Below are 12,896 nucleotides of genomic sequence, written 5' to 3'. Positions count from 1 at the left end.
AGCTGACACGAGGACATCAGTGTCCATTCAGCTATGAAATCCTCTGAAATCAGACTCGGTGAGCAGCAGCAACTCGAAGCTGTTTGGGTCCTCGCCGTACATCTAGAGAATACTCCCCCTCCCGCATTCGGCTCAGGCGTGAAGGTCATTCGCTCAGTGGTGAAAAACAAGGGCGACGGTGGTGCTGGTTGTGGTCGTGGGCATGGGAGGGGGGAGGGGGGGGGGGGGGGGGGTTTGAACATGGAAGTAATGAGTGGGTGGGCCAGACAACCATTATCACAGCTCATAGCCCCGCTGAGGATCATGACACGTCCCGGCGCACGGATGTCTCCATCTTCACCTTTTAATATTTGATGCGGTGCAGTGTGTGTGTGTGTGTGTGTGTGTGTGTGTGTGTGGGGGGGGGGGGTTCACAGTGCACACACAACAACACGCTCATGCATGCACTCAGAACCCCCCCCCCCCCCTGAACAACATCATACATGCGTATCCATACAGGCGCCTATGGTGACACACGTGTAAATCTGTCCATAGGCTGTAAATAAGTGCTGCGTCGGCGCTTTCTTTTTTTTTGCCGCACAGTTTTTTTTGGCAGAGAAGTGAGAGACCTGAATATTGTAGAGGACGGCCCCTTGGAGACCGGGCATGGGGGGGGATGTGGAGGGGGGGGGGGGGGGGGGGGAGTGCCTGTCTGCCTGCCTGTCTGTCTGTCTCATTGGATCTGTGTCATCACTCGCGGCTGTGTTAAATGCATCTCCAGCCACTCGACTCATGCGTACGTAAGTCGCCCGGTGGCCGGGAGACGAAAGTCGGCATTTCTAAGCTGTGATCTGAAAGCCTCTTTCTGTCTTCTTAGCCACTCCTTGTTGTTGTTGTTGTTGTTGGGGTTTTTGTACTCTCCATCTTTTCCCTCTGATGTTGTTGGTTTCCATCCGCTCTTTGTTTCTATTTAAAGACCCCCCCACACACACTTTTGTTCCCCCGCTTCTAAACTCGTCCCATATGTCGTACGTAACAATGCAAATCTTCTTTCTTTTTTTTTCTTTGCTTATTCATGAATAGAAAACGTTGTCGCCGTTTGATAAACCGCTTTCTCGCCAACTCCTTTTCGCCGTTTGTTTGTTTTTGTCGATTGTGCACACCTTTCAAAAAAAAAAAAAAAAAAAACACCAGACATGAAGTTGCTTCTCATTTATATTTACAAAAGTGCATTTTCAAAGGTTTTAATATGGAGTCGTTACCTCCTCCCTCCCCCTCTCCCCGAAAGCCTCTCTGGAATATGGCACCGAGCTCCGTTTTTTTGGGTGTTTTTTTTTGTATGGCTCCGTTTGGACTCCATCAGATATACATTCTTGTATCCGATGAGCCGTTCGCTCTTTGGCATTGACGTTAACGTCAAACAAGACGAGGCAGCTCGTGGACCGGAGGAGTTCGACCTCTCACTGGTCGCGCTTTATCATCTGCACCGAGCCGTTCAATTATCATATTCCTCCCAGTAAAGGAATGCTGGTGTTCATGCTAACCATAGAGCCAAAAACCACTATGCTGTAGATTAAACATAACTACTGCAACCAGCGGAGGAATATAACCAAATACATTTACTTTAGTGCAGATGTTATTGTACTTATTATTATACTTATACTCTAATATTTTACATGTTGTGCTCCACTCTGGTTATTTAAAAGATGACAAATTAAGAACAGATGAAGATCTCACAGATGATAATTTGTTACTGATTGGAAAATGGCGGAGTTGATTAATCAATGCTTGACACAAAATCAATTAACAACCGTTATGATAATAGTCGTCTTTCACGGGTTCCTGAGTCTGATCCGTTTTATATGTGAAATATATAAAAGAATTTAAGGTTTGAACTGTTTGTTGGACAAAAATAAACATTGCGCAACTGTGATTCTCACTTTACAAAACGAAAGATTAATCATTAACTCACGATCAATTATTTGAGAAAAAAAACATTAAAAAAAGATTTAAAATGAGTTCCACCTCAACCAACCTAAACTGTAAAAACACTTCATTAATAAATCTATTGCTATAATGTGTAATATCATGATGTTTTTCTATGTTGACGATGACACACATTCCCATGCAGGAGTATTTAATTCCGTGTACTCCCAACTGAAGTAAATGAGTGCGTTGCTGTCGGCAACAGGAACCGGATGCCGCGCTAAGTGCAGCCTGTTTAACCCCGTGATGCGCGTCTGTTTTGACAGGTCAACGTCATCTTCCTGGTGGTGACGATGTTCAAGATGGTGAAGCACTCCACCTCCATGAAACCCGACTCGTCCAGGCTGGGGGGCATCAGGTGAGGGGGGGGTAACTCTGGCGGATCGGGTGGCCGATCTGCGGTTTGTGTGGGGGCGTGTGTGTGTGTGTGTGTGGGGGGGCGTGGGAGGTAATATGCACCATTACTGCTTTTTGCTTCCCCTCCGGACAAACTCAATTATTTGATTTGCTTTTCTCTTAAACCCGACTGAACCAATATTCATATTTCTTCCTTTCCAGATTTTTTATGATTTCACTATTTGCACGACGACGGGGTTATATTGCTTTTTTTTTAAAATTGTTTTATTATTTCTTCATAACTGCATTCCTGGCCTCTCGGTATCTATTCGCTCCTATGCGCTGGCATATTTTACAGGCATCCCTCGGGAAGACGTATTCCACCACATGCATTTATAGATTTAAAGAAAAGCCCCCATTCCACCATCTTTCCGCTTCTTGTGAGCTGCGTGCGCTCGATAAAAATGTCCCCCGTCCATTTCTGTGCCCGGGTTCCCGTTCAACAATGCGTCTGAGAGCACGCCAACATACGTGTTATGAGGGCGCGCACGACTTTTTAGACGACGCCGTTGACTCGGCTCTTTCAGGTCTGTTTTTGGGCCGCAGAAAGCCCACATTTTGGGGGCGCTGGATATCCACAGCATCGCATTCAGAAGTCAAAAACTCATTAACTGTCATTAATTAGGGTCCAGCTCAAATCAGCTGTGTAATTAGTTTCTGTGTCAAATGTGGTAAAAAAAAGAAAAAGAAAGAAGAATAAGAAGCGAAATAATTGGGCGCATTTCGTGTGATTATTCAGAACCCAACAAATGCATTCCTGTTTTTTTTAGTTTTTTTTTTAAATCACCCAAAAAACTGGACGGCAAGTCTAATCGGCCAATCACCTTTATTTCCCCCGCGGCTCGTCTCCTCCCTCCTCCCTCCTCCCTCCTCGTCCCGTCTCCTCCCTCCTCGCTCCTCGCTCCTCGCTCGCTCCCCCAAAGCCCGTAAAGGAATAGCCTTCGCCATCGACTGTGACGTTATCTTATTTTTTTCTCTCTCGGCTTTCCTGGAAGCCGCCGAGAGAAAAAACCTGCTGCGTTTGCAACGCTGTTAAAGCCAACAACGCCGAGGAGGCAGCGGGGGAAATGGGTTTTTAGACTCGGTGTCAAATACCGAATGCACATTCATTCCAAGTCTTTGTATCAGCAAAGTTTATACGGCAATATGCAAAAGAGCTTCTTTTTTTTTTTAAATGTTCTTTTTTTTGTAACCGGCTGCATCTCTCTTGTTCCCGTGCAGGTCGTGGGTGTCGGGAGCGTTCGCCCTCCTGTGTCTGTTGGCGCTCACGTGGACCTTCGGCTTGTTCTTCCTCAATGAATCCTCCATCGTGATGGCGTACCTCTTCACCATCTTCAACACTCTGCAGGGGATGTTCATCTTCATCTTCCACTGCCTCCTCCAGAAGAAGGTGCGAGTTCTGAAACGACGGCTCGTTTTTTTTTTTAATCCATTAGTCGAACGACCGGTTTAAAAGCTTCTAAAGCGTTTTTTTTGTTGTTTTTTTTTGGTTTAATTAAATAGTCTTCGGGGTGAAAAATACATCACTTTGGAAATGCTTTTAATTTGATTGACCAATCAAATAATGAGTTAATAATTAATTAATTATACTGATTAAACTACAGTATAATGGGGTAAATTAATCACATATTCAATTGACGGAAAGGCATTCAGGAAACATTTAATCATGAAAGACACTTTTTAGCTTTTCTTTGTCTCAGATATCGTTCAGTCTGACAAAACAGGAAACTTTTAGAAAATGAGTTGATTTTAAATCAGGAAAATAATCATTCATGGAAATCCTCGTCGGTTTGAAGCCTTGCCGTCATAAAACTCAACCCTGGCGCTTCCTATTTCTTTCCAAATCGAATCACCGCGCTGCAGCTCTGGATACATTCTTGCTTTTTCACGAGCATCTCTCCGCGCACATGAACATCCGAGTTTATTATCCCCCGTCCTCACAGATCCGGCATTTAAACAGCTGTCAGCCCGGATGGCATTTGATAAAGATTATGGATGTGCGAGGCGGTCCGTCGAGTGGCTCAGCCCCATCCCTGATCTTTTTGTTCCTCTGCAGGTCCGCAAGGAGTACAGCAAATGTTTCCGCCAGTCCCGGTGCTGCGGCGCGCTGCCGTCGGAGGGACCGCACGGCGGCGCCAAGACGGCCACGTCCCGGTCCACGGCCCGCTACTCGTCTGCGACCCAGGTGCGTGGGACGGGGGGGAGAGATCCGATAGGTCGGGGTGGGTTTAGGAACGTGTTGCATTCCAGTGCATTCATGTCAGTGGGATCACTTTGACTTCTGTCGACGGTGATGTTGTTCATTTTTTAAAATTAAAAATCTCATTAAACCCCAAAAAAATGAACCGATCCGATGAAACCTGATAAACTGTGTAAATACTCACGAGAGCACCGGCTGAAAATAGCCCCCTCCCCCCCCCAATTAAAAAGTCACTATTTACTACTGTTTATGCAGCGTGTGTTAAAAACTATGATGTTTAAGGAAATTACTCAGCCTTTTTTTTTTTTTTTAATGATGAGGATGATTTTTTATTGGTAACCCGTCTTTAAGGATTTATGTCCTCACACACACAAATGGGGCTGAGAGCCACAGAGAGGCTGGGGAAGCTGGACCGTATTGATGATTCCGGTCTCTGCACATGATTTGTGGACAATAAGAAACACCGAGGGTATCATCCTTTTGTAAAGACTCCAAAGCCGAGACGCTCGACGCTTTTCATACAGATACACAGCTTAAACCTTTCAATTGAAATGTCACGGCAGTACTTCGTGTCACATTTCAGGCTTCCACTTTAGGATGTTTGGCTTTGTTAGCAACCGACTTTACAATACAGTACAGACAGACAGCATTAACGTATTTAATGTTCCTTTTTTTTTTTTTAATTAGTCTTTTTATACCTGTTTCCAGAAAGAAACCCGAGAGTATTGTGGAAAAACATAATGTTGAATTCTGATCTCTATGATCTCGCTACGAGATCGTTCTCAGGAGCACTTTTGGGAATTTGCTAGCGGCTTCTTGCTCCAACTCTCCTGAAGAGAAGAAATAAATAAAAAAAAGAGCTTGCGTGGGCCGATACTTCAAACTACAAGCCGGGAGAGTCTCGGCAGTTTCCGTGCAAAGCCTTAGTTTCACCGGAGCAGGACCGTGTCATCATCAGCAGGGTGCAGGTTCATTAAATCTCGTATTGCAAAGGGGTAGCGTCACGAAGCCCACGTAGCTCCTCGATCCAGGCCAGAAGAAGCCTGGAATGACACCGCGTCGAGCTCTGATCGACGGCTGCTCTTCTCTCCACCCAGAGCCGCATCAGGCGCATGTGGAACGACACCGTGAGGAAGCAGTCGGAGTCGTCCTTCATCTCGGGAGACATAAACAGCACCTCCACGCTCAACCAGGGTAAGCAAACCCGTTTCTTTGTGCCGCCACCAGGAGAGAACGCGTGCTTTGTGATGCCGCTCCGAATTCATAATAAACACTTCAATGTGCTCTGTGGCGGCTCGGGGAAGAAGAAAAAAACCAGCGAGATAAGGCCCGATTTAATATTGCATTTCTCTTTATGTTTAAAAAAAAAAAACAGTGTTAAATGCAGCCTGCGTGCCAAAGTTCACAGCGGTTTCTTTCCTTCCCTGCTCGCGTCTTAAAAGGCGAGGAGCAGCAGACAGATCGAGGTGAGATGTTTAGTCGTAACACAGCATGTTACGGAGGAGGTCTCGAGTTCAGATCGCAGCCCCCACGAACTCACCCGCGTGATCGTCGGGGAGGAAGGTAAAGGTGGAGGAGACGAGCAAAGTCGGGCCTCCGGAGGTCAGAGCAAGTTTTTTTAAGAGCCCCCCCCAGCGGGCTGCAGACTGCCAGCGTAGATTTGGCTGGAGTTCTGAATTAGTCTGATTTTTCTTCTTGCCAGCACAACGTTTTTTCTCAACGATCCATCCAAATGACCGAGGACTGTTATTACACTCTCGAGGATTTACACAAGCGCGCTCAGGATGATAGGGATGCTGTATTATTCATGGTAGGGCCACTTAAGACATGTTATGTCTCGTGTCCCGACTGTACGGGGTTTTGTTTGGATGGAGTTTGTTTCGTGTAAACACTGCAGCTTGATTGTGCCGCCGCGCTCCGGTCCGCGCTTGTCGCGATAAATATTGTTTGTCAGCCACGTCGGCTGACTGTTTGGATAACGCCGTGCTTTCGACCCGCGTTTTCTATGGCCGCTTTGTGGTAATAGAAGGCAGACGGATCGTCGGGTCGTAAATCTTTTTCCGCGGTGTCGGGCGTTGGACGGCGAAATGTCAGTGTTTGTTTAAGAGGACCGCCGCAGACCGTAAAGTACAGTACCTCAAGCTCTGTTTTCCTCAACTGTTTGTTTCCCCTTTCTCTCTCTCTCTCTCTCTATTCCTTTTTTATTCCAGGGATGACTGGCAACTACCTCCTAACTAACCCCCTCCTCCGAACCCACGACACTAACCCTTATAACAACCTCCTGGCAGAAACCGTGGTGTGCAACACCCCCTCTCCACCCGCCTTTCACTCCCCAGGTGCACACCCACCCTCCGCTTTTATTCTTGCATTGATCTGTGTGTGTGTGTGTGTGTGTGTGTGTGTGTCTGTGTGGTACACTTATTCTCTTTTTGGGGTTGAGTAAGACCAGCCGATAGATGCCACTCTCATGTCTGTCTGGTCAATTCAAGGCTTCAGCCGGCAGCCAGTTAGCGTAGCTTAGCACAAAGACTGGAAACAAGGGGATACAGCTAGCCTGGCGGTGTCCAAAGGTCACGAGATCTGCACCACCTGCATCTAAGAAAATTAATTAAATAAAAGCGGACCGATTGACATGTTACGTCTCGTTGGATTTGATGCATGCAGAAACGGGGAATTCGCCAGTTTGCAAAGGACTCTTTCTTGGCTCTGAGTAGTTGCTCGGCAACCGACGGCCACTCAAAGAAAAGCCGGGCCAAGCCCATGAAAGCCATGTAAAATAGCAAAATATTGTTTTTTCACTCTTTGTTGTTGTTGTTTGTTGTTGTCAGTGATTGAACAAAACCAGATTAAAGGACGATCCCCGTGGCTAGGCTAGGTGTTTCTACCCGTTTCCAGTCTTTGTGCTAAGCTAACCCAGTAAAAACAAACAGAAATGAGAGCGATGTTAATCACCTCATTAATCACGCTCCTTTTAAGCGTGTTAGATTTATTGAAAACACAAACACTCTTGAGGGGGCTCTGACACAACAACACGCCTCAAAAAAAAAAAAAAAAAAAAACCGTGGAGAATAACCACACACAGATTTACCGTCTCTTCTTCCTCTTCATTCCGCCTCCTGCGTAAGGCGATAAACTCACTCATCTCTTCACATGAGCTCCACTCGGTCCGGATCATGTACGGTTATATCACATCCGTTCATCGCGGGGTGACATCTAGACAACGCGTTTCGTCGCATTGTTCTTAAGTTTACTTCCAATTAGATTCGTGGTGACCTAGTTCCTCCCTGGCAGAGCATAAGAAACCCAATCAAAAGAAGAAGGAAGAAGAAGAAAAAAAACACCCCCAAAAAAAAACAGAAGCTCGTGACGCAATGCGGGCAGAATCATAGCCCTCGGATATTCTCGGGCTTATTTGATGATAAAAGAGAATATACAAAAAGCAGCAGTGTGGCAAAAGTGTGCGTGAGGAGCGGAGGATGTGCGGGAGCGCACGGAGGAGCGTTAACCAGCTGCAGCCACCGCCGTCTGGTTTTTGCGGCTCCCCGGCGCAATGAGAGCACTTCACACCCGGCGATAACGAAGCGGGGCTCGGGGACCGAGCGATGTCTGCGGAAGGGAAATCAAAAAGACTTTTCTTTTTTTTTTTTCTTTCTTTCTTTCTTTCTTTCTCGGCAGCAGGTCGAGCAGCTCGGATGCAGAAGTCGGCGTGCGCTTCCCCTCCCGACAGCTGGAGCTTCATCGCCCTCAAAATGTTTACCTGCTTTAATCATTGTAGTAATTACATGTTAGCATTGGTGGCGATATTTAATGAGCACGCCGTTTTTGCACGTCGGCGTAAATAAACACACACACACACACACACACACACACACACACGCACACGCGCCATCTGTCCCCTGAGGCGAACCGCTGCATTAGCTGAGTTCCTACACGGGAGGAACAGGAAGCAGTGACAAGGAGGAAAGAAATGGGAGGAGGAGAAAAAAAAAGATTTGAACATATGGAAAGTAGTTTTGAGGATACCAGGCAGCGGCGGCCGCGGCACGACACACAACATGTCAAAACCCCGCGTGAAGATCACCGACCCGAGTGTGACATGCGAGCCGAGAGACAGTCCCTCAACGCAGTCTTCTAAAGTCAAAGTCCTCTTCTAAATACTCGCCTGCTATAGTCGTTACATTGAGCTCCTGGAAAAGGATGAGCGCGTCCTCTGTTATACGTGTATTAATACTGAGTAACGCTCTGCAGATGTTGGACCGATGCAGGGAAAACGGGTAAAGGGGCTGTGGGGGTGTGGGGGTGTGGGGGTGGGGGGGGGGGGGAGGACATCTTGGATGAATCTCCGCTGGAACGCTTCCCAGAGTGCAGCTGTCCACTTGAATTCTGTTCACACCCCCCCCCCCCCCCCCCCCCCCCTCCCCTCTTGCTGCCGGTAGACAGTACCTGGCTGCGATATAATCACCGCCTGCGCATAAACAAATGCAAATTAGGAAGTAGGGGTCTATTTAGAGAGGTGGCTAATAACCCCCCCCCCCCCCTCCTATGCCCCTCTTTTCACTCTTTTTTTGGGAATTTCTTTGATGTTGTTTCAGAGCTTTTGCTTCCTCAGTTGCTGTCATGCTTCTTCTTCTTATTTGTACACCTTCATTTGAAACCTGAGACTACACAGAGAGTGTTTTCTTTTCTTCTTTTTTTCTTCTTCTTTCATTTCATTTTTCTTTTTACTTCTCCGCCCGTGTCGACCTCGCCCGCCCTCTGTAGAATGTCAGCCTCGCACGCTCTCGGTATACCCAATAAATAAAATACGCCACTTCACTGTCATCCTGCTACTCAAACCAAGTACTCCACTCACAGTGCGCGCGTGTGTGTGTGTGTGTGTGTGTGTGTGTGTTCAATGTTCCAAAAGTGAACGACAGATTAGGAAATGTTCCTTCTCTTGCTGTAGACTCTGTGCTTGCCGCTGAACCCTCTCTCTCACCCCGCTGAGTCCAGGATTCAGTCGTCCTTCGGTTCGTCCTTTGGCGCCCACGAACGTCACTTCCTCCAACATCCAATTTGAAAACGATTGCGTCAGGTTGGGGCTAAATTACAGTTTAACGGCAAGGACGCGACGAGTCGGACGGACTGAATCCCGGTGGGGTGGGGGCCGGATGTCGAAGCTTCTCCACGTCGCTCTTATTTCTCTGATTTACGTTGTTTCTGCTGCAATTTTTTACTTTTTTTTGTTGTTTTTGTTTGTTTTTTGTTGCACATCAGCTGTTCTTAGGCCAGATAGCCTGAGCAGACACACTTGATGTGAGTGTTGGCAAAGTGAGTCATTGCACCGTGCCTGTCTGTCGTGCTGTGTGGGGGTTTGTTGCTGTGCTCGTGGGGGGGCGAGGGGGGGCCCCGGTGCAGAGCGGTAGCCATCTGTGTTCGACGTTACTCTTTTTTATTGTCTTGCCTCCTTTCTTTCTTTTTTTAAACAGGTGGAATGTTTTATTCATTGTTTTGCGTCGCATCACTTCCTCATCAGCTTGAATTCATTTATTAATTTGTGTGCTGCTCGTGTTGTTCCCCCCACCCCCCCCCCCCGTCCGTCCGTCCGTCCGTCCATCGGCTACGTCGTGGCGTGTCGCCGTGCTATGTGTGTGTGTGTGTGTGTGTGCGTGTGTGCGTGCGTGCGTCATCCTTTGTTCTCATTTCTCATTTCTCCAATATTGTTCAGGATAATCTCTTAGATTGGCTTTAATGATATTCAGCCATAATGAGGATGGACATGGTGGAGAGCAGATTGGGTTCTCCTTTTGAATTTTTAAAAACTTTGTATATTTGCATAAAATTGAAATTAACCAACCCAGAGATCAAAGAGTGCCGTGTCCTGAGCAGTATCAAGTTGGATGTGGATGGTGTAGTGGACACTGTTTTGTTCTACACAAAAGCCCCCCCCTCCAAAAAAAATGAAATAATCATATCTCACGCGCCCTTCTCGCCTCTTGTTGCAGGACAGCACTCTCTGAGCAACAGCAGGGACATCAGTGCCATGGACACCCTCCCCCTCAATGGCAATTTCAACAACAGCTACTCCCTGCGAGACGACAACTATGAGAGCGTGGGCGTCCGAGCCCCGGGCGACCTGGGGGGCCTCCACCTGGACGACGTCGCCTTCGAGAAGATGATCATATCCGAGATCGTCCACAACAACCTGCGGCCCCGCGGGGCCCCCAAAGGCCGCGACCACCCGAGGGAGCCGGACCGGGCCGCGCCTCCGCAGACCAGAGTGACCGTGGACCGGGTCGGGGGCGGCAGCGGCAGCGAGGACGACGCCATCGTGGCGGATCACGCCGATGCCGCGTCCCCCCAGAGAGGGAGCGGAAGAGGAGGCCACGCCACCCTGGAGCTGCTCCTGCACCCCCACCACAAGGAGGTGCTGGAGGCCCCCCTCCTGCCCCAGAGGACTCACTCCCTGCTCTACAGCGCCCAGAAGGCCCCCAGGCGCCTGGAGGGGCAGGGCGGCCACGGCTCTGAGACTGTTACTGCAGCGGAGGACACGGGCTCCCAGTCGCCCAACAACAACAGAGACTCCCTTTACACGAGCATGCCGAACTTGAGGGACTCGCCCTCGCCCTCGGCTTCGCCGTACACCCCGGAGGAGGAGGAGGAGCAGGAAGAGGAGGAGCTCTCCTCCTCGCCTCGAAGCGAGAGCGAGGACGCGTATCACAAAAGCATGCCGGAGCTCGGCGACGCGCCGCAGCCCCTGTCCTACTACCACATAAACCGAGGCACCAGCGACGGCTGCATCATCCCGCCCAACGACGAAGACTGCGCGCAGGAAGGGGAGGCGCCGAGCGACGGACAAATGCAGCTCATTACCAGCCTCTGAGCCGTCCCCCCCCCCCTCCCCGTCCCCCACACACACACACCTTTTTTTTCTGTTTTGCACAGGTTTCAACAGATGGCTGCTTTTTTCGGTCGATGTCAAGAGAGAGGCCGGCGACGTCTGTCTCTCTCTCCACATGCCCCCACTTCCTGTTAGGACAGGAAGTGAAATGTTGTCATGGAGAAGAAAAAAAAAACACACAGATCCCATTAACACGCAAAAACACGTCCAAACGTGGACTGTGAAACGCTCTGCTGTTGGAGGGAAGGAGGCGCAGAGAATAACACACACAGGAGACAAGTCTGGCTTTTCTGTGGAAGAATAAGGGATTCATAAAATAAACTTTTAAAAAAAACTTTAAGCAAAGGAACTTTTGAAACTCTGGACATATTCTTGGGGGGGCTTTGCAGAACCAGGGTCTTTTTAGTCATGAAGTCCAGAAGTAGAACTAGTGCGGCTCCACTGCACAGTCGGGACTGTAGAGTTTAAGAAACCACTAATTCAGACTCAGGCCTTATATTTTCTCTATTGCACATTTAACTGTTGTCAAAGTAACAGCTAAAGAAAATATATTTTGCTGTACCACTAGTGTAAAAAATTAAGAATTAAGATAAAAACAGAAAGAAGAAGAAGAAAAAAGAGAAAAAAAACAGCAACGGCAACCATTCAGTAGTTTTTCCGTGTCATTGTTAATAGGATTCTTCAGACAAGGTTAATCAAAAAATTTGGTGGAAATGTGCTTTTTCTCCTCTCACACTTGACTCGTTGTATTATGTTTTGAATATGAAAAAAAAATATATATATGAAAAAAAAAAAAAAGATCAAGAGATCCATACGAAATCATGCTCACGTCTCTGCTTGTGAAGTGCTTTTTTGCTTTCATGAATGATGAGGTTGTTTGTTTGTTTTTGCCATTTAGTATATTTGTTTAACACCGGGGGCCATGCACACAGATTTGGAGTAAATTTGGAAACTTGTGTAATTTATTTTACTTGAAAAGAAAAATGTCAAGTTTTAAAGACTTATGTTCAACGACCTAATGCGATATTGCAGATTTTTGCAGACATATTTCATTCCTTTGACACTAATTAATTTATTAACTGAACTATTCAGAGGAAGAAGAAACAAATAATAAATAGAAGAAAAAAAGAACATGGTTGGGAAAGTGTGAAAAAGTTGCTGCAGCACTGATTAGGTTCATTTTATTTCTTTTGTAAGAGTCCATCATCAGCTGATATTTAATTCAACTCCTGTTTGATATCAAATAAATGTGAAATTCTTTTCTTGTTCTCAGAAGTTTGGCTGCTTATTCATGTCGTTTTTTTTTTTTTTTTTTTGCATTGAAACAAAATGGCTGCGATTGGTTTCACGACCGGGGGATTTCCCCCTGAAACACGGGAATGACTCAGCGTTTAATAATCCAAAATCCAAAAAGTAAAATATTGTTGCTGAGGGAACCAGAGTGATGCTAGATTT

At 47.2% G+C, this 12,896-nt stretch overlaps 1 protein-coding gene across 2 annotated transcripts in view; it reads left to right on the top strand.

Annotated features, from left to right (window-relative positions):
- The window catches only part of LOC117746458 (adhesion G protein-coupled receptor L2-like), a 57,946-nt gene extending 46,523 nt beyond the window's left edge, over nt 1-11,423 (top strand). For both annotated transcript variants that reach the window (XM_034555596.1, XM_034555597.1), the window contains 6 exons: nt 2,232-2,323; nt 3,583-3,751; nt 4,418-4,546; nt 5,659-5,755; nt 6,772-6,897; nt 10,546-11,423. In XM_034555596.1, coding sequence (XP_034411487.1) covers nt 2,232-2,323; nt 3,583-3,751; nt 4,418-4,546; nt 5,659-5,755; nt 6,772-6,897; nt 10,546-11,423 — 1,491 coding nt within the window. The remainder of the gene's footprint in view (nt 1-2,231; nt 2,324-3,582; nt 3,752-4,417; nt 4,547-5,658; nt 5,756-6,771; nt 6,898-10,545) is intronic.
- Nucleotides 11,424-12,896: the final 1,473 nt, after the last annotated feature.

Source organism: Cyclopterus lumpus, chromosome 17 (genome assembly GCF_009769545.1).
Source record: "Cyclopterus lumpus isolate fCycLum1 chromosome 17, fCycLum1.pri, whole genome shotgun sequence".
Taxonomy (NCBI): domain Eukaryota; kingdom Metazoa; phylum Chordata; class Actinopteri; order Perciformes; family Cyclopteridae; genus Cyclopterus; species Cyclopterus lumpus.
This window is presented reverse-complemented; position numbering and strand designations above follow the sequence as displayed.